The following is a 21292-nucleotide window of genomic DNA, read 5'->3' as shown; positions in this document are numbered from 1 at the left end:
ATAGGTGGTTTTCATGCAATCTCGGGAGACACAAATAACAATGGTGAAATGAACAAATGCTGGTGGACAAACAAAGCGAGCTAATGAGCGATCTTTTGTTTACCCTCCACCAGCATGGCGGCGATGACGTAACGTGAAAACCACCTATATAAATGTAGGTACTAGGGTTCTCTTCCGCAGGAGCAGAGTGACAAATTCAAAGGATTCTTTATGTCACTTATGGTATAGAGCGGTTTTCATTTGAGTGTCGAAAAGTAATTGGTTTTGCACTTTCTACACGATGCGATTGGCTTAAAAGATTCGCGCCACCTTTTCATCCAATCAGAAGTAAAACCAAAGCCAATTGTGACGCGCTCGCATGCATTTTCCCGCGCTTTGCGTCAGCCACATGTAATTACTTCGAGTTTTGATTGGTTCAATGTATTGTCTGTGTCCTATGTGATTGGCCAGAGTAATTACTTTGGTTTTGGTTTTACGACACTCAAACGAAAACCACTCTATGCATAGTGATGCCATACACTCCTTAATCTTTTTGCTTTTTCGGGCAGTCTGTACACAGATGACCTAATTCCCATGTGGTATGACCTTTAGTGCCATGAAATTTTTATAGAATTTTTGTTTACGGGTATCTAAAGTTTAAATTGTTATGTCCGTAACCATTAAATGATGGACCAGCCTCTATTTTTTAGGCTTTCCAAAGAAGGATCGTTTCACTTTTTCTAGGAAAAGACGAGCAGTTGGTCAGTATTGGTGTAAATAAACAAATCGTGTAAAGCGGCGTTTTTAAGCAGAAAAAGAAATGAACCCTTTAAACCTTAAGAGAGATCAGAATGAAATTTCTCCTAATAATGTCATTGCTATATAAAATAGTATGGTATAAGAATTTAGTACCGGTTCACACAAGATTGATTCAGTTGATACTATAACAACTTCTCCCCACTACTTCTATAGGTAATGTAAACAGACAAACTGATGAGAATTGAAATTTTGATAATAGGGCTGAAAGCGTTAGAGGGTTAAAGCAGGGGCGTAATCAATGGACGGCTTAGAGTACCACACTTGTTGCCTGCCAATAGTTAGAGACTGATATGAACCAAACCCGTCGATTTTTATGAATAATTCATTTACCATGATATTAAACTCATAGGACAGAGGATCCAATTCACAGACATCGATCAGCAAGGCCAAAGATTCATCTTTACGACGCCACGAAGGGTAAGAGGCAACGAGTTATTTAAAACATGGATCTTCGATTCACTCATATCAGTTCTTGCTAGACGTTTTTCGTTTTAAAGGGTATCTCTTCATCGTTTACGTACCATATCAAAAATGCTTATATTTGTATAAACATTCCATTTTATTGTAACAAAGTTTGAGTATCACACCAAATATACAACGATTTCCGAATTTTAAACGAAAAGAAACCATAATCGGCCAGAGACATACAATATTGATATTATCGCAACTTTTAAGTTTAAAAAACTGGATTAAAAACCCATAAAGGTCACATCAGTTATTGATTAATGTAGACGTTAAAAGTGATAAAAGGAACGAAAAATGTTTTGTAAAATTCGGTGCCAGTTTTCATACCGGAAAGGCTTTATGCCGAGACGTGTCAATTCTACAGTAATATATGTCAGTATAGTCACATCTCTTTTTTTGTATTGACTTTTATATCTTTGCAGAAACCAAAAGCTACCATGAAAGGAATCTTTCTTTTGTCTGCCTACCTTTTGGCTTTGGTGTTCATGGGTACTTTAACGGTGGCAAAACCTGTCGCGAAGAAGGACGAAAAAGCAACGGAAAATCTCGAAGCCACTACAAAAGGGGAAGACAAAAACGATGATGAAAACGAGAACGAAGACAAATCAGAGGACGAATCTAAGGGCAAAAATCAGTCAGGAAGTGGCCTAAATGACGGTAAAGAAATAGTTAAATGACCAATTTGTTCATTTATCAGGGGCACCTAACGAGAATATAGTTCAAAACCGCTTAAACATACCATGGTTAAACGTATTTTAGTATTTAAACGGTAGATATAGGCGTACTATTATCCCCTAAAAATTTTTCATCTGTTCGGATTTCCTAGCTGAAAGTCTAGTGATCCGAAAATTATAGGGATCAAAACTTACCTTTTCGAAAATTTCAGCCAGAAAAAAGGCTCCCGAAAATTCTAGGTGACCTTTTTAGGGTAAAAATCCGTTAAAAAATGGGCAATTATACCATTTTTTAGATGTTCGAAAATTTTACAACACATGTTCCGAAAATTAAAATAGTCTCAAATAGTCTTCTGAACAGATATTTTCTGAAAATTGACGTTGGGTGCCCCTGATTTATTCATTTAATCACTTCCACCATTTGGTGCGGAACATACGACAGAGCGAGGCTCCAAGTTAAGTGCTTCCCTACAGATAACTGACCCACCCAGCTCAGGAGAGTTTGGTCACACCACCATGCAGGGTGTATGCCCCCTACTCTTTTCGAACAGTAGTGTGGGTTCTTTTACGTCCCACAAGAACCAGATAATTGAAAATGCTGTGAGATAAGACCTACGGTTTTTCGTTCTTATCCGAGAAGACTAGAAAGTCTAACCGTTTGCAGATGTCATCGTAAAGGCAGCACTTTCTCCTCAGTTACGTAAAGACTTTGAGTGTTGGTCAGGCCGGGATTGAACCTGCGACCACCGCTCTGCAGATCGGCGTTGTCCCTTGGAACTGAGCTAACCATGCTGCTTCATTAAAATATCAGTTAGGCATAATGACAACAGAACCCTTACATATAGTCTGTGGGGGAGCATTTAGAAAGATGTGGGAAAAAAAGATCTAAAATCACCTCATCTGGGCTCACAGAGTAAAATGTCTTAAATAATGAGAGCATGCATTACTGCCATGTGCGAAGAAAAAAAATGGTCAGAGGAGCGGATGAGACGGTTTCAAAGCGTTAATGTATGCGGTTAGAAGCGAAAATGGGAAATAAATTACCGGAGTAAAACGAAGACAAGCACGGGACTTATCTCAGCCAAGAGGAACCACCCGCGTAACCAAGGCGCCGTAATGTTACGGGTACCAAACTAGAAAACCCAGAGACTTTTAAGTCTCTGGGGGTCCAGAGACTTTTAAGTCTCTGGGGGTTTAAAAAGCTCAAGAGCGGTCATTGAGATTGGCTAAAGGACGGGAAAGATAACTTTTCGATGAATTAATAACTAACATGTCATCTTGTGTTTGTTAAACCTATTTCAGTTTATTTCACCACAAATAGCCGTGGGTGTCTACGAGAGTTTACTAAAGCGGAATTTTTCTTTTTTTAACTTTCAAATTGTACGGTTCTTTTCGGTGGAACCTGGAAAAGATAGAATTCCTCAGAAGAATTTCACTTTTTTTCCACTGGAATGCCTCGAATATTTTCTGTACCATTTTTTGATCAACGCTTACCCGACGCTTCTTGCTAAAGCCCAATGTTCGAGATATCTACGGTATTTTCCACCATAAGCCTAAGGCCCACGTTTTCGTTAAAGAGTAGACTGCTTGCAGTCCGCCTTTTCCCCTAAAATCCGTCTAGTTCTTGATCCCATCCAGCGCGATTGCAAACCACGATGTTATTATACAGGGATCGAGACGAGACGACTTATTTTTTCTTCTCGGGCTTACGCCCTCGTTTCTCGAAGCAAGCGGCTTCGCCGCTCGCGTGCTTAGGTTTTGCGTGTAGTAACTTTGCAAAGAAAAATAAGAGACTGCTCACAGTCTAGTTAAAGAGCGCATGGAAGTTGCTATCGCTTGGGTCGGGTTATGGGCTCCTGCTTAACCAAATAACCGATTATGTCATTGTTATTTCCCTTTGTCTTTCTTCAGCTCATCATCACAACTACCCGTTCCCAGGCTCCCCATATCCTCATCCTTACCCTGAAGCGGGGCCTGAGTCCTTTCCAGGTCCCTATCCTAAGCACGTGCCGTACCCAGTCCTTCACCACCAGAAGAATCAAGAAAACGACAAAAACAAAGAGAAGCAGAAACTCGGAGACGAAAAAGAAAGAAAGGAATCAAAGCAGCACTGACTTGACCTATCGACCGTGAATATGAACCACTTTCAGTTTATAGAGACCTTTAGATTCCAAGACGAGAACGACGACGAGAACAGATAATTTTTTTTTTTCGCCATATACACCCTAGAAAGCGTCATTGCAATTTTTATTTTCACCCGAAATGTTCACTGTATAACACTGGTTCATGCGTGCGCACTACTTAGTATTAAGAAAATCTCGTACTCGTAGTCGTCCTAAAGCTCTCTATTTTTCAAACACTCCAACAAACCCGCAGCAACCTGGTGTACTCAAGTATCTTGATATAATGAAGTTATTTAAATAGATGGGAATAAAAATTTAAAAAGTGGAGGATATCATCGACTGTGGTACATTTCCTAATACTCCATGGTTTTATCAAATGAACGCATTTTTACCATCATTGTTTGATTATAGAGTGATTTTACCTACTCCGTGAAATAGTAAGTACAATACTACGCACTTAAATCAAGCACTAATTCTATTGTCTTCTTTTGTTTATCGTTGCTATTTTGCACTAGTTGTTACTGAGTATCTGTTTCACGGGTCAAGTAAAATCACTCTAATCTTCTGTTACATTGCTTCGCGTTTACCTGGCGGAGAAAAAAAGCCATGAGGGGGCTTTCATTGACCGTGACCCAGCGGATAAGGAAAATGAAAGGAACCTGGAAGCTTGAATTGATCACAGGAAGACGAATTAAAAAAAAATTCAAAGAAAGCTAAAAGAAATAGCTTTCTTAACCTGCAAGTTGGTGGCCCTCAGGGGCGGAGGCTATCGATTTCCAAGCAGTTTGAATAACAAAATACAATGGTCATGTAGAGTCTCGGACTGACAGTACTTCTCGCCCTACCGGGGATGGGTTTGGCTGGATCTCGGGTACCAGAGAACATGTGAAAACTGGAGTCTGCTGACAACTCTTAAGACAATATAAGGATAATAATAATTAATATCATATCACACCTTTGCTTGAATTAATCACTCAGTCTTCCTTATAACAATAGAGGGCCGTCTCTGGTATCGCGAGAAGTCCACAAGTTGAACCCGTTTTATATTTTTAAATATTTAAGTTCAGTTTGTATTGTTGATTTATAAGATCTAGTAGATGCAAATAAAATTTTAGTTTGGGGTTTTTTAAGGAGAAGGACTACACATCTGAGCTATTTGTTTTTAGAAATCTTGAAAGGTAAGAAAATGAAGGTATATTCAAACTTAACGATTCCTGTTTTTTTTTTCTTTTTTTTAATTTCACAACCCCCTCTTTATACCCTAAAAGTTAAACCATGTATGGTTTGATTTTCGAGTAAATTGGAAAAAAAAGAATAAGTAGCAAGAAGCTGAATATCAATTCTTAATCTTTTTGTGCTATAACAGAGTATTTCTCTGGATTTCATTTGTGAACTTGGCGATTCATGATATCAGAAGTGATGGTGTTTTGACTTCCCTTATGGCTTCAGGGCCGTAGCTGGACGAAACATTTTACCCCCAAAAAAATTGGAAAAAAGTACTATAGTCGTCTTGGGAATATTTTTTGTGAGGCACACATGAGAGACTTAATACGTGCTATTAGCGAAATTCAACTGCTTTGGTCGGCTAGTACCAACTTATATACAATTGTTGCTACTATCTGAATGCCTTTACACTTTCACGTATAACACTATTCATCCAATGAATAACCTTACCACTCTTGTGTCTAACTCAAGATTGATATAGTTAAAAAAAAAAAAGAAAAGAAAAAAAAGATGTCGACAGAATTCTGGCTGGAGGTTAACAAAGTATTTCCTCATGCATTGAATACAGTGTGAATTAATAAGCACTCCAACACAATTTCGGTCAGGTTATATAATTTAAAAACAATTTAATTAAAAAAACAGCTTTCGAATTCGCTTGATCAGATGATACGAAATTGCCAATACTTATATACAAACACATTTTTCTTTAGTTATACATAACAAAATTCTTAGGCTACGCAGCAGCCGCTTGTTGTTGTTGTTGTTGTTTTTTTTTATCCTAGGGTGATGATTAAGAGAGAAATTTGAGGACGCGCGCGCACTGTTCACTTCGCGTGCTCTATAGCAACCAACCAATAAATTACTCCGATTGAAGGGCGATTTAGTTTTTAAAAATCAATTGCTTTTCAACTTTTTAAGAGCTACAATGAAGAGATCATTCCTCGTAATCGCTGGCCTTTTGGCTTTCATGTTAATGGTCACCTTAACGGAGTCAAAATCAGGAGGAAGAAAGTCCACGGAGAATGACGAATCCCTCACGAAGATGAATCAAAAGCACGAGGAAGAACTCGAAGAGGAACCGGAAGCCGAGCATTATTTCTCCAGTGCATCTGGTGAAGGTCAGTGAATCTACCAAAGCCTTTATCGATTTTCTAATGAAGTAACAATATCCTGTGTGCCACTGAGGCGTTTGAAAGGAAAAGAAAATAGGGGCAATTAAGGCGAGCGAGCACGTAAAGCTGAAGTGGATACAAATCTTCAAGCAAGTGGGGGTCCCGTTCAGCCATGACCCTAAGATAAGGAAGGGGCCCCGGCCTCAAAAATTATTAGGACCTTAAGAAACTAAAACTGCGACGTCAACAGGAACTTCAAAAAGGCAACATGTTTAAAAAGCAAAACAACGCTTTTTTGTAGATTCTCCGTCGTCCTTGTACAACTGCGGCGTGAAATGACCAAAGTTTAGCTTCAAGATTAAGTTCTCTTGAGAACGGGAACGGCAAGGTGATAAGTTTTACAGTCTAACCTCTCCTTACGGACACCTCTCTATTACGGACAATTCAATTGGTCCCATAAATACCAAAAACCATACATTCCCTACCTCTATAATACGGACACCTCTGTAAAGCAGACACTTGATTCTGTCCCTTTGGTGTCCGTATTAAAGACGTTTGACTATATTTCTCAACCTGCGGGCTTCACTGTGACCTAAAATAAGGTGGGACCCGGGTCCTTCGCTGCCGCCAGATCGGCCAATATTAAGGGAATTCGAGGGAGGAGGGCGGAAATCGATGTGATTATTTGAATAAAACATTTCTTACGCCGGGTAGTGTCTGTTTGTAAGTACAACACGAAAATTAGAATCTTTCCTACCTTTCCTACTTTTGATCTGTCCTTTGGAAGGAGTTTAATCAAGTGACGTGAGAAATAGTATAGAGCAACAAACTGTTATGTACCTCAATTGCAAGGAGAATATCCGGGCAACTTGCTAAGCGCTCAAATTTAAAAAAAAAACCTAACTAGTAAAGTCAAGTAAAAAGACAGATACAACTTGTCTGACCCAACAAACGGTCTTAACTTAATTTAGATAGACCTAAATTAGAGTTTGATTCGTCTCATGAAGAGTTCGACGTTTGTTTGACCTAGGCCTTAGACTCTAACGGTCCAACACTTATCCTTCCATATTTTACCTCAACTGGCAACGAATGCATCAACACACAAATATCAACATTTGATCATCGAATATGGTCAAAGCGAACATGGATGATTGTTTTGTTTTGATTGTTACCCCAACGTGGGAAATTTAAGAGTCAAGCCTTACTCAGCGCTTTGCTTCACATTTATTGCATTCTGTTTTCCCGAAGCCTTATTCTCCACACAAATTCAAAAGCTTTTATAACCGGTTATTAACCAGTCACATCTTTCAATCCAACACAAGTTCTTACTCTAGTCTTGAAACTATCGTGAAATTTTTGGAAAAGATCTACCATGTCCTTATGATTTAACAATTTTTATTTTTCAGGTTCTGGACACAAGTCTGACCCGAATATGGCGCCATACCCAAGACCATACCCTTACCCTTACCCTTATCCCTACCCCTATCCCTACCCTTCTCCCTACCCCACCCCCTACCCCACCCCCTACCCCACCCCCTACCCCACCCCCTACCCCTCCCCCTACCCTTATCCGTACCCTTATCCTTACCCATCACCATACCCTGCACGGCTTAATGGGCATCGCCAAGAGAAGAATGGGAAGAAAATCAGCGATCGAAAGAAGGAAAAGAAACAAGAGAAGCAACATTAATTTAATAAAGCTTGGCTCTTTGTGTTCTAAATTAACAGACCAATTCTTTTGCCTTGCTAGTGTGAACTGTTTCCGGTATTAGTATAGGTAATAGCATGACTTGTAGTTGAATTTGGTATAAGTACCACGAGTGATATTTTGAAATTGTTAAACGTAATTTCACGAGCCGTTAGGCGAGCGAAAGTTGAGACAGTTTTGAAATATAACGATCACGTGTGGTCGTATTTATGCTAAATAACAAGTACAAATCAAAGACATGCTATTATTTGTTTATACTACTACCCGCAAAGGTTTTGTAATTTTCATATGTAGGTATTTCAACTGATTTCAGATTAAGCTGAAATACCACTGCTCTAAGCAAGTCAAATTGCAGAAATTTCCCATTAGTAGTATATTAGTAGAAATAAATTGTGATTCGCCTGAATGAACGCCATTACGTGTTATGTATTATTTTAACATAAAACACTGTTTGGTTAGCTTAAATGCAGGTCAACTGAGTGAAAACGCCCTATAACGTGTCCTCTCTGATCCACTTCATTCTATCGACCACTGAGTGTATGCGATGCGGCTAAACGTAACTCTTGGAGTTGTTTGCATATTACGCCTTCGATTCCCTAGTCAAGGTGATATAATTCATGACTCCTGTTTTGAAAGCCAGTAGGTTTTCATTTCACCCTTTCCCTGAAAAAAAAAGAAAACGAATTGGAAAGAATTATAATATGGTACAGACCAACCTTCATGTTTAAGATATCTGCATCTTATTTAATAAGAAATCATTTTCCTGCCAATGTTGATCTCCTCCATGCCAGACCAATAATTGTTACAGTAAAATTTAATTGCTTTAATTTTCATTTTTACATAATCTGATGTCTAGTGCTCAGCACATCCATATGATTTCCCACGTATATGACTTTTTATCTTACCTATACAGGGTAAGACCTGAGTAGGGGGACGTTTGCCAATAATCCCATGCATTGCATGACCGAGTAAACGGAAACGCCTGGGAACTACCCATTTTAAACTTAGAGCTTAATAACCCTGCTCCAAAGGCTCTGCGGCTTTTCTTCTGCGGAAGAGGAGTCAATGGGTTTCGAGGAGAGCCAAATAATCATGCAATGGAGAACTTAAAATCGAAGTTTTTCGGCACCTTCCGCGAACCGCGAATGTTAAGAAGTCACGTGACTAGTGCCTTGCCGTCAGTTTGCGGTTTGAGGTTCACATTTGTGAGGCTAGACCACGCTCCAGAGGTAAGTGATTTACCGCAAGGTTTTTGCACCCTAAAACATCACAATCCCACGTTTGAGAACAAATACGACTTTGTAGAACTCTTTTACTTATTGATTATGTAATTCTATTTTAAAAAAGCGTAATTTTGAAGACAATTCCTGAGCTAGAGTAGAAATAAATGGGTAAATGAAAACAAACATGGCAGCAGCGAGCTACTACCCGCGAATCTTAATACCAAATATGGGCAGACGGGTAACATGAAACCGTTAACCGCAAACCGCAGTTCGTCGTTTGCAGTAAAATAGGGAACTTAAGAACCACGACGAAGTTCACGACGACGACGTCTGTTGACTGGGAAAGGACTGGAACGAGAACGTCAGTTTCGGCGGGAAAAAGGAAACTTAAGATGCAGTCGATCGGTAGGTCGACGACGACGACACTGAATGTAAACAAACATGTAGAAGTAGTACAACTGTGATGTTCGTTCGCAGCAACGTTTTTTCGCAAAGGCGTCTTTTAAGATGATGCAAGATCTTATTTTATAAGCCGTACGTCTACTTTCATTGACGATGAAGAATTTTTAGTGTTGTCTGACCTTTCGAATGGAAAAATCTCTGCTTTCCGTACGAAGGTTATTCAACGTTCAACCTGAATTACATGACCGAGTCCGATTGTCTGTCAGAGTTTAGATTTGGAAAAAGAGACATTCCGATGCGATAGCTGTTTTCTATATAAAGTTCATTTCCTCTATATTAAAGATATATGATTTGCCTGACCTAAATACGTACAAATAAATTTGTCACTTACGAGTTCGCTCGCTCGGCCTGCACAGCTCAGTGTTGTCTTCGAAGTAAACACAATTCATCAGTCAAATTTTTCAACATCGCTTGTTAGCAGAAAAAAGAAAGGATACCTGGATTTACGAGGTGAAAAAATACAAAGCCCTTGAAGAATCGCTTAAAAACAGGGAGTTATACCTGGCGAAGCTTGTGGACTGCAGGACGACGTGACCGTACTGTATTTGGCGTCGTCGACGACACCACGACGACGAAATTTGTTAACCGCGCTTGCGCAGTGCACGGTATCTCACTTCCGGTCGTCGTCGACAAAGCCGTCGTCGTGGTTCTTAAGTTCCCTAATGAACAAACCTAGATCTTTAACAGCCTCGTACCCAGGCCTGTTCGCGCTATCCGAGTGACCAGAGGAGGCTTGGAACCGAGCGCGATAGCGCGAGGCCTGGCAAAAAATGGCAAAAAAGTCCCAGATCGACGAGAAAAAGTCCCAGATGATTTCTCGACGAAAATCCTTTGTTTTCTGCGACGATCACGGAATATTTCGGACTCATGAGATTAATACATCTCTTCCGAGCATCTTTGGACCGTTTCAACTGATAGCAACGAAATGTGGCGGGCATGTTTTCCCAAAAACACTGGTAAGTTAAGCATATTGTTTACAGTCTTGTTCGCTACACGAAGCTAGAAGAAAGTTTCTTCGTAGTTGGGCATGGGAAGATCACTGTACACTGTATGTACACTAGTATCAAAGGCTTCATTTTCATTGAACAAAATGGGCGTTGATTTCCTAGTTACAGGGCTATAGTGGGCTTATTTTGCCTTTGCTGTTCGAATTGTTGGTAGAAAAAAATCACGAGAACCATTTACACGGTTTCGCGCGAAAAGCAAAAAAAAAAAAAAAAAACACTACGTACCATTTTCAGCTGTTTGAATATGCTTTTTGCCCTTTATAATAACTTAGTACCTTGAACTTGTACCTTGCAGCTCCCAGTTCATGCAGAACATTCTAATAGTCTATTTTGAAAATAGCACCAGTAACTCATGTAATATTCGGGTGTCTTAGTTTTACCTGATTTTTAATGATATGACTATCATTCTGTCCTTTATATGATTTCGACTTAGAGCGATTTTACTTGACCCATGAAACATTTAATAACAACTATTGCAAAATATAGCTACAAATAAACAAAAGAAGACAATAGAATAAGTGCATGATAGTGCTTAGTATTCTACTTCCTGTTTCATGCATTAAGTAAGATCACTCTGAAGGAGTTTGCAATTTTAGAGATGGGAAAATTTTGGATAGTTGACACTTAATCTTAATTTACCTGCCTGACAGGCATAATTTCTGAGCAAGGTATTGTACATCAAATGTTTAGTTTTTTATTATATATTATTGTCTATTTTTTTTACCTTCCTTTACATTAATTTTCAGAAAGTTTTGAAGGGGATGAAAGGAGAGTATTTAATAGATGACACTGGGGATGCGAAGGATACAGGAGCAAAAGGAAAATGTAATTAAGCTGAAGAAAACTTGAAATGGAAATAAAGATATGAAACCATGATGTTTAATATTGAATTTCTAAGGTTTCATCAAACAAAACTGTATTGATTTTATAAGGAAATTAGATTGATTTCCTTACAAGCCATAGTTTTGAACACTTGTGAAATTTGTTAAGAGACATTTTTTAAACCTGCTAACTACTACTTCTTGTCTTGTAAAACTTGTTGTGGGAATGGGTTGGGGAAACAACTTCAAGACCAACTCAAGACCTTTTTCCACTTAATTTGATGCCATAATGGTACCATTGGCTGGGCCAGCTACATGCCATTTTCAGCTCTTTGAATATGCTTTTTGCTCTTTATAACAACCTAGTGCCTTGAACTTGTATCTTACAGCTCCCAGTTCACGCAGAACATTCTAATTGTCTATTTTGAAAATAGCACCAAAAACTCATGTAATATTATTTTTAAACTTATGACTCACTGGAAGACCACTGCTGTGAAAGTGTTTCGAGGTAAAAAAGAAAACAGAAAAAAAAGGAAAGCACTTAATTTGAGTGTCAATGTATTCAGCACAAAGGTAATAATTGGGGACACTATTTTATGTCTACTACTGCCATTTTATATGGTCATGCATCCGAGCCACGCAAAGGTCTAGCCATTTGCAGCAGGGCAAAGGTAATACCTTCATTTCTCAGTCATTTTAAGATCCTGAGTATTGGTCCAACCCCGGGAATTGAAATTGTGACCTCCCACTCTGCAGTCAAGCACTCTACCAACTGAGCTAATCCTACCACGGTTGAGATAAAGTTTACATAAGATAGTAGTACAGTGGAACATAGAGCCTAGATATGGGCTCGTGCAACAACAACAATAGAAGCAGACATTAATAGAAACAGAAAGAAAGCTTGACTGAAAGTTTTCAACAGTCCCCAAAGGATCATCTCATTTAAATTGTGGGTAGATACACTGGTTGAAGATAACTTGGATATGGAATTAAATTTTATTCATGCTAAATGCTATAAAAGCATGGACACAAAGTGTTTTACATCTGATGCCGTTTCAGGATATTTGAACGCTCCTGATGTTACTCAGTATGTTGTAAACTGCCCCTATAGCTTGTATCTGCCACATTGAGGCGTATTCAAAAGGTTGACAGCACTTCATGACTTCTGTTTTGTATAGTTAATGGACAAAAGCAGCGTCTAAGACTTGATCCACTATCGTTTAGGACTACACCTAGGCTAGAAGTCTCTCTTGAATTGCAATGCGCGCAGTGCTACGTTTCGATTAACAAGTTCTGCATCCGCTAGATAATATGCTGAGTACAGAGCTAATTCGATGACACATCTTTCACGAAGTTCAACATGGGTTAACTCATTCCCGACAGGCAGCTTCCTTCCCCAGGTACGTTCAATGGGACATGTAGACACTCCTGAGATGCGACGATTTGTTGGGCTGAATTAAATCCATATTTTTTGATACAATCAACACTCGAAATTACTGACCTAAGATAAGAACAGGTGTACACGCGGAACGATTCCTTGAAAGAAAATTCTCCATCATCTCTAGGTATTTGATGGCAAACGTTGATTAAAGAATCCCAACCTATTTCCGACGCTTTTTTCCATTTCTTCAAGAATCTTGGCTGAAGTCGCAATCTTGGCGCCGCCATTTTGGATTTGCCATTATTTGCCAGGCGTCCTAGGCGAATTTTCCCGACAAGCTTGACAGGTGACGTCACATCCGAAATCCCCGAGGACGACTGGGAACGAGGCTGGATCTTTAATATCTCTTGGCAAACGAGCTCGAGAATGAGGGTAGCAACGGGTTTATGCGTGACGCGTGATTAGGCCGAAATTTGGCATGTGACGCGTGAAATTTTCCATAATACGAAAGTGATCTGTGAGACCACTTATGGATATGAAGCGTGATTTATCTTGTAAGATATGCGGGACTAGTGAATTATTTGTCCCATTTCGAGAAAATCAATGGTATAGAAATTATAGATTGAACAGCGCCGCCGGTTGCATTCGTTGCGTTACGTTTTTGTCCTGGTTAATGATTACCAATAAAGAACCTAAAAACGGCATACGGTCAGTGTATACAATGTATATCTTTGACATATTTCAATATGACAACCGTCGAAGTCTGATCCATGATGACTGTGGTTCCGGTTCGTAGCCTCTTTTATTAACGGGCGGGAGGGGCTGATGACTAAGTTCGTGCCTCGTGAAAATTTATATGAAGCACGGGAAATTTGTCAAAATTTGGACGTGAAACGGGACCATGACTTCCCAGTTGCTACCCTCGAGACTGGGTAAACTTGTTTTGGTTTTATTTAACAATGCAAATTCTAATGACTACCATTGACGATTTGTTATGAAAGTGGTGACGGGCTTTGCTCACCAAAAAAAATTATGCAAATTAGGCTAAGGGTAGATTGAATCTACCCATGGCTTATGATTAACTGAAACGGGAGATCACAATTCGCGCCTTCATACGACTGAGGTGTTACTTTGGAATCCTCGGTAATTACTTTTTTCGCACTTGCCGACATCCAAAAACACCCGGCGTGGGAATCACGAGACGTGTAAATAAGACATTTCTTGACATAATAAAAAAGTTTTCCAGATACGGACGCGCATTTGTTGGCTTTACTCGCGTGGAGACACACGTCAACTGTTACTTCTCACGCGAAATAGTATTCAAGGCATGGCTCTACTGTAAAAAAAAACCCGCTCCTTGTTGATCGCACAACCATAATTATAAAAGGCGATAGCAAGGAAAATAACTATCACTCGAATGGGATAATCGAAGATCAAGAACCAAACCTTAACGAGAGCGGGGTTTATATCTGTTACTAAAGAGAAAATGGAAATGAAACATAAAACCTTTGCCGACTCAGAAAATATTACGAGAAGCTAAAGTTTACCACCCGAGAAACATTTTAATGACGGCCTATAATCTCTTCTTACGGGAGGAATGAAATTATTTGCAATTATGTCGATCTAAAAGTATACTATCTTCTGTCTATTACTGTGTAGTCGGCAGGAACATTACACAAAACGGCGTCAGCAACGAGGTTCCGTGTGATAAATTAAGTTCATTTACTTACCTGTGATAAATTAATGTTTACTCAATGAGAATGATTTAATCCCAGAGAAACTACGATTCCCGAAACAGGAGCATTTGGAATTCTTGGACATCAGTAACTACAAACGACTTATAACAGCTTCATTTTAATAGCGACTTGATTCTGAAATAATAAACCGTGAGATCTAACGCAAAGCTCAAAGGGCACGGCAAAGGGAAGGCAACCAGAGGGTTTGAAGTAATCTGGTGGCCCAATCTTTTCTCCGGCACTAGCCACGGGAAGTTAACCCTAAGATTCTATTTTGCTAAAGTAATGCTTTGATTTATTTAACGTACGATAATTGACTCGGTTGTGTTTTACAAACACATTTTTTTGCAACCCAAGCTTCTTAATTAAGCCAGAGAAGGGAAATTGTTGTCGTCGATTTTCATTGACAAAATCATTTGTAAGAACTAATAGACATGTGAGTGTTATAACTTTTCATTTGACGTTTTACAGTACGGATAGCTTGGTAACAAGCGGCAAGATAATTTCATTTTTACATACATATATTAGCATCGTTTGAAATTAACGAATAATACTAATAATAAAAACGTTTTGATAGTGCTATCATGATTTTGGTTAAAACAATTTTGTCACACTGTCGCTGAAAGTTTATCTCAGTACCCAAGCAATAATTGTAACTAAAGTAAATTCTATGTGAATTTCTGAAAGAAAACTAAAGCAAAGCAGACATGTACACTCCATCACCTGCTGCAAATTATAGCCCTGTATCAAAGAAAAATAATTTTAAATCACTCAATAATGATGTTGATAATAATAGCAATAACAATAATAATAATAATCCGTCATCAGGCAACAATAGCCCATAAATGAACTGACCACCCAAGAGAAACAGAACCAGTTAGTACAAAATGAAAATGATGAAAATTAGGTCCTGTCATCAGATAACAACAGTCCACCAATGAACTGACTACCCAAGAGAAACAGAACCAGTTAGTACAAAATGAAAATGATGAAAATTAGGTCCTGTCATCAGATAACAACAGTCCACAAATGAACTGACTACCCAAGAGAAACAAAACCAGTTAGTACAAAATGAAAATGATGAAAATTAGGTCCTGTCATCAGATAACAACAGCCCACAAATGAACTGACTACCCAAGAGAAACAGAACCAGTTAGTACGAAAAGAAAATGATGAAAATTAGGTCCTGTCATCAGATAACAACAGTCCACAAATGAACTGACTACCCAAGAGAAACAGAACCAGTTAGTACAAAATGAAAATGATGAAAATTAGGTCCTGTCATCAGATAACAACAGCCCACAAATGAACTGACTACCCAAGAGAAACAGGACCAGTTAGTCCAAAATGAAAATGATGAAAATTAGGTCCTGTCATCAGATAACAACAGTCCACAAATGAACTGACTACCCAAGAGAAACAAAACCAGTTAGTACAAAATAATAATGATAAAAATTAGATTTTGCCATTAGATAACAAAAGCCCATAAATAAACTGACTACCCAAGAGAAACAGAATAATAAAGCTAAATGTTTTCTTTAAATTGAAGTGACCAGAAAACAGAAATACCTTACTGTATTGTGAATAATTTGACTAAAAACAAACTTACCTCGAGTCTAATATCACTAATATGTAACTTAAGTCCGTTTTAGTCTGACCTCTACCTTAAAGAAAAACAGAATTTACAAGGCCATCCGGTGGAATGCTTTTCTGGCGAAGAAGACCAGTGATCAAACGGACGTGGAAGCGACGTAGACAGTAGCTGGCATCATGTTGAATTCCACTACGGCATCATGAGGCCAATTTGGCGGGTTCAAGTTCCCGCGTTGCCACGTCTTTCGTCAGGAAATCTCCTAAATATTTCATTTTTGGAGAAGCTCGTCGGACGGACTCCACATATTTCTTTTTTGAGTGCATGCCAATGCTTTTGGGGGTTGTAACCCTCGACAGACTCGAAATGGGAAACGAAGACTCATACCGTCGACGGTCGCCTTCACTTCACATGGTTTCGAAATCAAAACCACAGCGCTTTTGAACTTTGCAAGTCTAAGGTAGAATATTAATTAATTAGTAAGAATTTAACTCGTTTACATCGCATGATCGCTGCCTGACCCTCAAAAACAAAAAAAATCGTACATGTACGCTGCCGTCCATTCATTTGAGCGGCACTGGAGACAAGTTTTTGCGGCGCTTTGTCACACACGTCACGTCATGTCTCAAGAGGGATTTTCTGACTCCGGCACTCGAGTATTTAATATTTCCACATGAAATATGGGTCGCTCCTTCAAAAATTTTATCAAAGTGACAAAGGAAACATAAATGCTTTAACGTAATGTCTTTTAAGCCTGGCGTGCCCCGTCCAAATCACCGGCAGTCCGATCTGGATTTGTTTATGGGTTTTACAGACTAACAGTAAGTCTAAATTCATGTAAATTACTTTCTACGGGTAGATGAAGCGAGCTTTTATTTTTAAGAAGATACATTTCGAATGATCAAAATCTTTTTCATTTTAAACAGAAAGGTCACGCCGCAAAAAAACCGTTGCGTGGGATGCTGGCTCCTCGCCTCTTGCCTCGCGCTCAAATGACGCGTTTCTCGCGGATACTTGGCATCTGGTTTACTTATTATGTTCCGGTCTTAATTAATTTTATGACACCAAGCAAACACCTTTCTATCGCGTACCAGGGCATCAATTTACGGCGCCTGCTGAGATTTTTTTTCTTGAGCAAAGCTCGTCATGGGTCACTGAAATGTAAAAGCTGAACAAAACCTTACTTTAACGCTGACAAAGCCTCTGAACTCCAACGTAAATTCACTCATATGAGTCAGCATATTCGTAGTGTCTTGGCTTACATGAATCTTCTGCGCTGAAAATAGATGAAAACTAGTGTTGACCTTCAAACATATTTTTAAAGGGTGCTCTTCGATATGGGTGAGCACCGGTGAGATTGAGTTTAGGATTGTTTTGTCCTTAACAGGGTCAGGGTTTCAAACCCTCAGCGGCTCAACCATACCCACTTGGGGCAGCGATTGCTGTAAGACTGAGCGTGCCAAGTTGATTGTTAAAACAGACTACTGAGTAGGCGTTTGATTCTTAATTGTCCTTGATCCACAGAAGCTTAGCATGCAGTGAACTATGACAAGAGAGAAGAGGCGGATTCTTCCTCTCTTTCCTCTTCCCATCCAATGTTTCTCCTAGGGCTTTTCCCTTAAAAACAAGAGGAGCAAAGTGCTTTGATTTTACGCTAATCCGATTGCGACAGCTTAGTTTATTACAAATTGCGAATGGACCAGTTCTTGCAAACTGCGACCGCTTTTTTGTGTGTGACATGGTTTATAACAAATTGCGACGTGTATTGATTTATGGGATGATATCGATTTTTAAAAATTGCGACATTACAGCCTTTCTCTACCCTGTCTACCGAACTAACAGTTAGTTTGTCATGTGACTGGCGTGGGGCTTGAACTGGCCCGACCCTATTGACATCATGCCTACAACACAGACATCATTATTTAAGACGTTGCCGCGCTGCTGTTTTAAGCCTGGTCATCAACGTTGGTCAAATATTGATCAATGTTGGATCACTCATACTCACGCATTCCTGTTGTCTGCATTCGTGAGGCCGTGTTGACAGTGTCACCAAACAAACAATAACGAGGCATTTTGATTCCCACAACTCCTGCCGCACAAGGGCCTGAAAAATTTCATTGATAGATGATATTCTTAAGAACATAGGTTATGTCCTTAAAACGTAAGCGTCCTTAATATTAATTTAATATTAATTCCTTAATTACCATTTTCAGGTCTCTAAGTTTCGTTCACTGGTTTTTGGGACTTAAAGGATATTCTAAATTCGCCCCAAAATCGTTTTAAATATAAACTGGTCGGTAAAAACCCAGTGTCACGAGTAAATGAAAGTTGCTCGCTCCAAGTTATGGGCTCCTGTTAACGTGAATTAATCTGGCTGCATGTACCCTTCCAAATGAACTCGAAGCGGATTAATTTAGGTTTCTGGGAAACTGTCCACCTACCCCTCCCCTAAGCTAACATTAACACTTATTCTCATCTAGGGCAAAACGTTGGCTAAGGGGAGGGGTAGGTGGGCAGTTTCCCAGGAACCTAAATTGATCCCCAGCCACTACTGGGTCATGTTGTGTTGAATTCATCTTTGGGACTGTTTGGACCTTTTAATAGTCAGTAACCCCAGAACATTCCCATGGTGCAATTCGATACGACATCGACCCAGTCTCACGCGAAACTCAAATGGGATCATATTACGTTTCTAGGAAACTGCCCACCTACCCCTTCCCTAAGCCAACATTTTGCCCTAAGAAAGAACTAAGTGTTAATGTTGGTTTAGGGGAGGGGTAGGTGGGCAGTTTTTTCTTAAATGGTCTCAAGGAAGAGAATTAAAAAAAAGAAGGGAACAAAAAGCACCGTATTTACTCTAATAAGCGCCGCGGCGCTTTTTAGAGTTTTCACGCCTTAAGTGCGGCGCTTATTCGAAAGTTGGACGCGTCAAAGAATTGTATTAATTACGGTATTATTATTTTTTGTATCAAACTAACAGATCTAAAGTCTTTTGATTTTGATCACGGCCGCGGCACTTATCTTTTTTATCCCAAATGCTGCGCTTATTCGAGGGCAGCGCTGAATCAGAGGCAGCGCTTTTTCGATTAAATACGGTACTTGAAACGATTTAATGTACTTTTGACCTCTACTGTACTTCGGTTCGGAATAAAACTTACCAGTGTGTATGCCAATTCTCACGCAAAGATGACCGCCTTCGATTTCGCTCACAGCAGGACTCAATCTTTCCATAAGACCCACCAAATCAAGTGCCATCGAGGCTATCTGAACCACGTGATCTTGATTGGGTTCCGGAAGCCCAGACACCACCATGTAAGCATCACCAATCGTCTCCACCTTATACACGTCGTATTTGTCGATTTGATTGTCAAAGAGCCCGTAGAGCCAGTTTAACATCTGCGTAACTTTCATCGGCGAAATACTGGCGCATATTTGGGTGAAGTTGACAATGTCACTGAAGAAGACTGTCACGCTTTCGAACTGCTCTGCTGTCACGTTCCTTCCGCTCTTTAGCTGCTCTGCTACTGGGTGGGGCAGCATTTGATAGAGTAGTGTGTCAGCTCTTTCTTTCTCTTCTTTAAGATCTTTAGTAATTCGATGAAGCTTGGCAGCGTAGGCCTGGATCGTATAAACGCTGTACACAAAAAATGGCATCAAAATGAGAACAACAAAACCAAACACTAGAAGCTTGAGAATCAAATCGCGGTCGCTTTCACTGACGTGGTCCTTAACTTCTTCGAAGATCAAGGTGCCAAGTTGCTGCTGAACATCAAGCAACCCGTCTATGTAAATCGTCATGAGATCGAACCATTCTATCCCCGAATCAACGGATGGGACTTGTTTTTTATTGCTCAAAATGACTTCTCTTTTCTCTTCGATCTGTGACAAAAGTGTCTTGTTCAATGCCTTATGGTAGAAACGTTTCATGCGAGGCTCTAACGTCAAGCTAAAATTTATTTTTTCCTTTCCAAGAAAGTTTTCTTTGGCAAACCATAGGAGTTTTGCGGTTTCATTGAAGTGTCCTTGAATGAAATAGGAACCCCCGAGCGCGCGTTCGATGCCTGTTTTCTCCTTTCCCATTAGTAGTATTTCGTAGCTTATAAACTTTGGTAGATCATCGTAATCGGACAAAAGAACGTTTTGGAAGGACCAGTTAAACAGGTTGGAGATAATACTGGAGTAAAAGAGAATCTCGTTTTCAATGGTGCTATTGTTAAGACCATGACGATGATTATTGAGAAGTGTCATAAATGTATCTTTGCTGTTAAATGGGTATCGCTCCAAATCTTGTGGCCAAGTGTCCAGATTTTTTGCCACCTCGTCTGTCAAATCTTCTGCGTCCTGTACCTTTTCATACACGCTGGCATCTCCACTCGAACTCCCGAGCATAACCCTGGACCCTCGCTCAATTTGTAGTCTATGGACAAGCTCTGCGACTTCAATGCTTAAATTTACACTAGACTGTAAGTTTCGTAACCTGATACCTTTCTGTCTTGCTTTAACACTGTCCAAAATTGACACAACTACTAAACCAGTAATGGCAATGACACACATAGCCGTCATCACTGCTATCCGACGGCGCCTTCGTCCACGAGAAAGGTTTCTTGTGGGCAGGACCAGCTGCTGAGGCTCGGACTCTGTAGGATTCACTTTCACACTTGTTACCATGACGACGCTTCTCTACAAGGTAAATTAAAAAATGTAATTTTTTTTCACCTGGCAACGAGAGGGAAAAATGTATTTTTTTCTCTCCTTTTAAAGACATCCATACTTAAAATTCGTTATTCTTCGTTTTAAATTTCACACTTTAATGTTTTGATGTCATTTCCCATCCTTTTTTTATTATTATTTTTCTGTCCGCATTTTTTCATAGGGTCCATAGGCCATCTGCGAACAGCCATCTGCTATCAGAAGTACAGAGACCGGATCCACTGAAGAACAAATGAAAGCTAATCAACAAGTTGGAG

At 39.5% G+C, this 21292-nt stretch overlaps 2 protein-coding genes across 2 annotated transcripts; one reads left to right on the top strand and one right to left on the bottom strand.

Moving 5' to 3' along the window:
- Positions 1-1140: 1140 nt before the first annotated feature.
- LOC140929347 (uncharacterized) lies at positions 1141-4390 on the top strand. Its single transcript, XM_073379147.1, has 3 exons — positions 1141-1215; positions 1686-1920; positions 3849-4390. Exons 2-3 carry the CDS (start codon positions 1701-1703, stop codon positions 4049-4051), a joined length of 423 nt encoding a protein of 140 aa, XP_073235248.1. The 5' UTR covers positions 1141-1215; positions 1686-1700; the 3' UTR covers positions 4052-4390.
- A 4329-nt stretch (positions 4391-8719) lies between these two features.
- Positions 8720-20993, bottom strand: LOC140931526 (uncharacterized). Its single transcript, XM_073381333.1, has 4 exons — positions 19484-20993; positions 18331-18429; positions 17510-17601; positions 8720-8767 (listed from the first exon to the last, which is right to left on the bottom strand). The coding sequence occupies exons 1-4, from the start codon at positions 20991-20993 to the stop codon at positions 8720-8722; spliced, it is 1749 nt and encodes a 582-aa protein (XP_073237434.1).
- Between the last annotated feature and the right edge of the window lie 299 nt (positions 20994-21292).

This window comes from Porites lutea, chromosome 3, assembly GCF_958299795.1.
Source record: "Porites lutea chromosome 3, jaPorLute2.1, whole genome shotgun sequence".
Lineage (NCBI taxonomy): Eukaryota > Metazoa > Cnidaria > Anthozoa > Scleractinia > Poritidae > Porites > Porites lutea.
The sequence above is the reverse complement of the archived record's forward strand: the minus strand, read 5'-3'. Positions and strand labels throughout refer to the sequence as shown.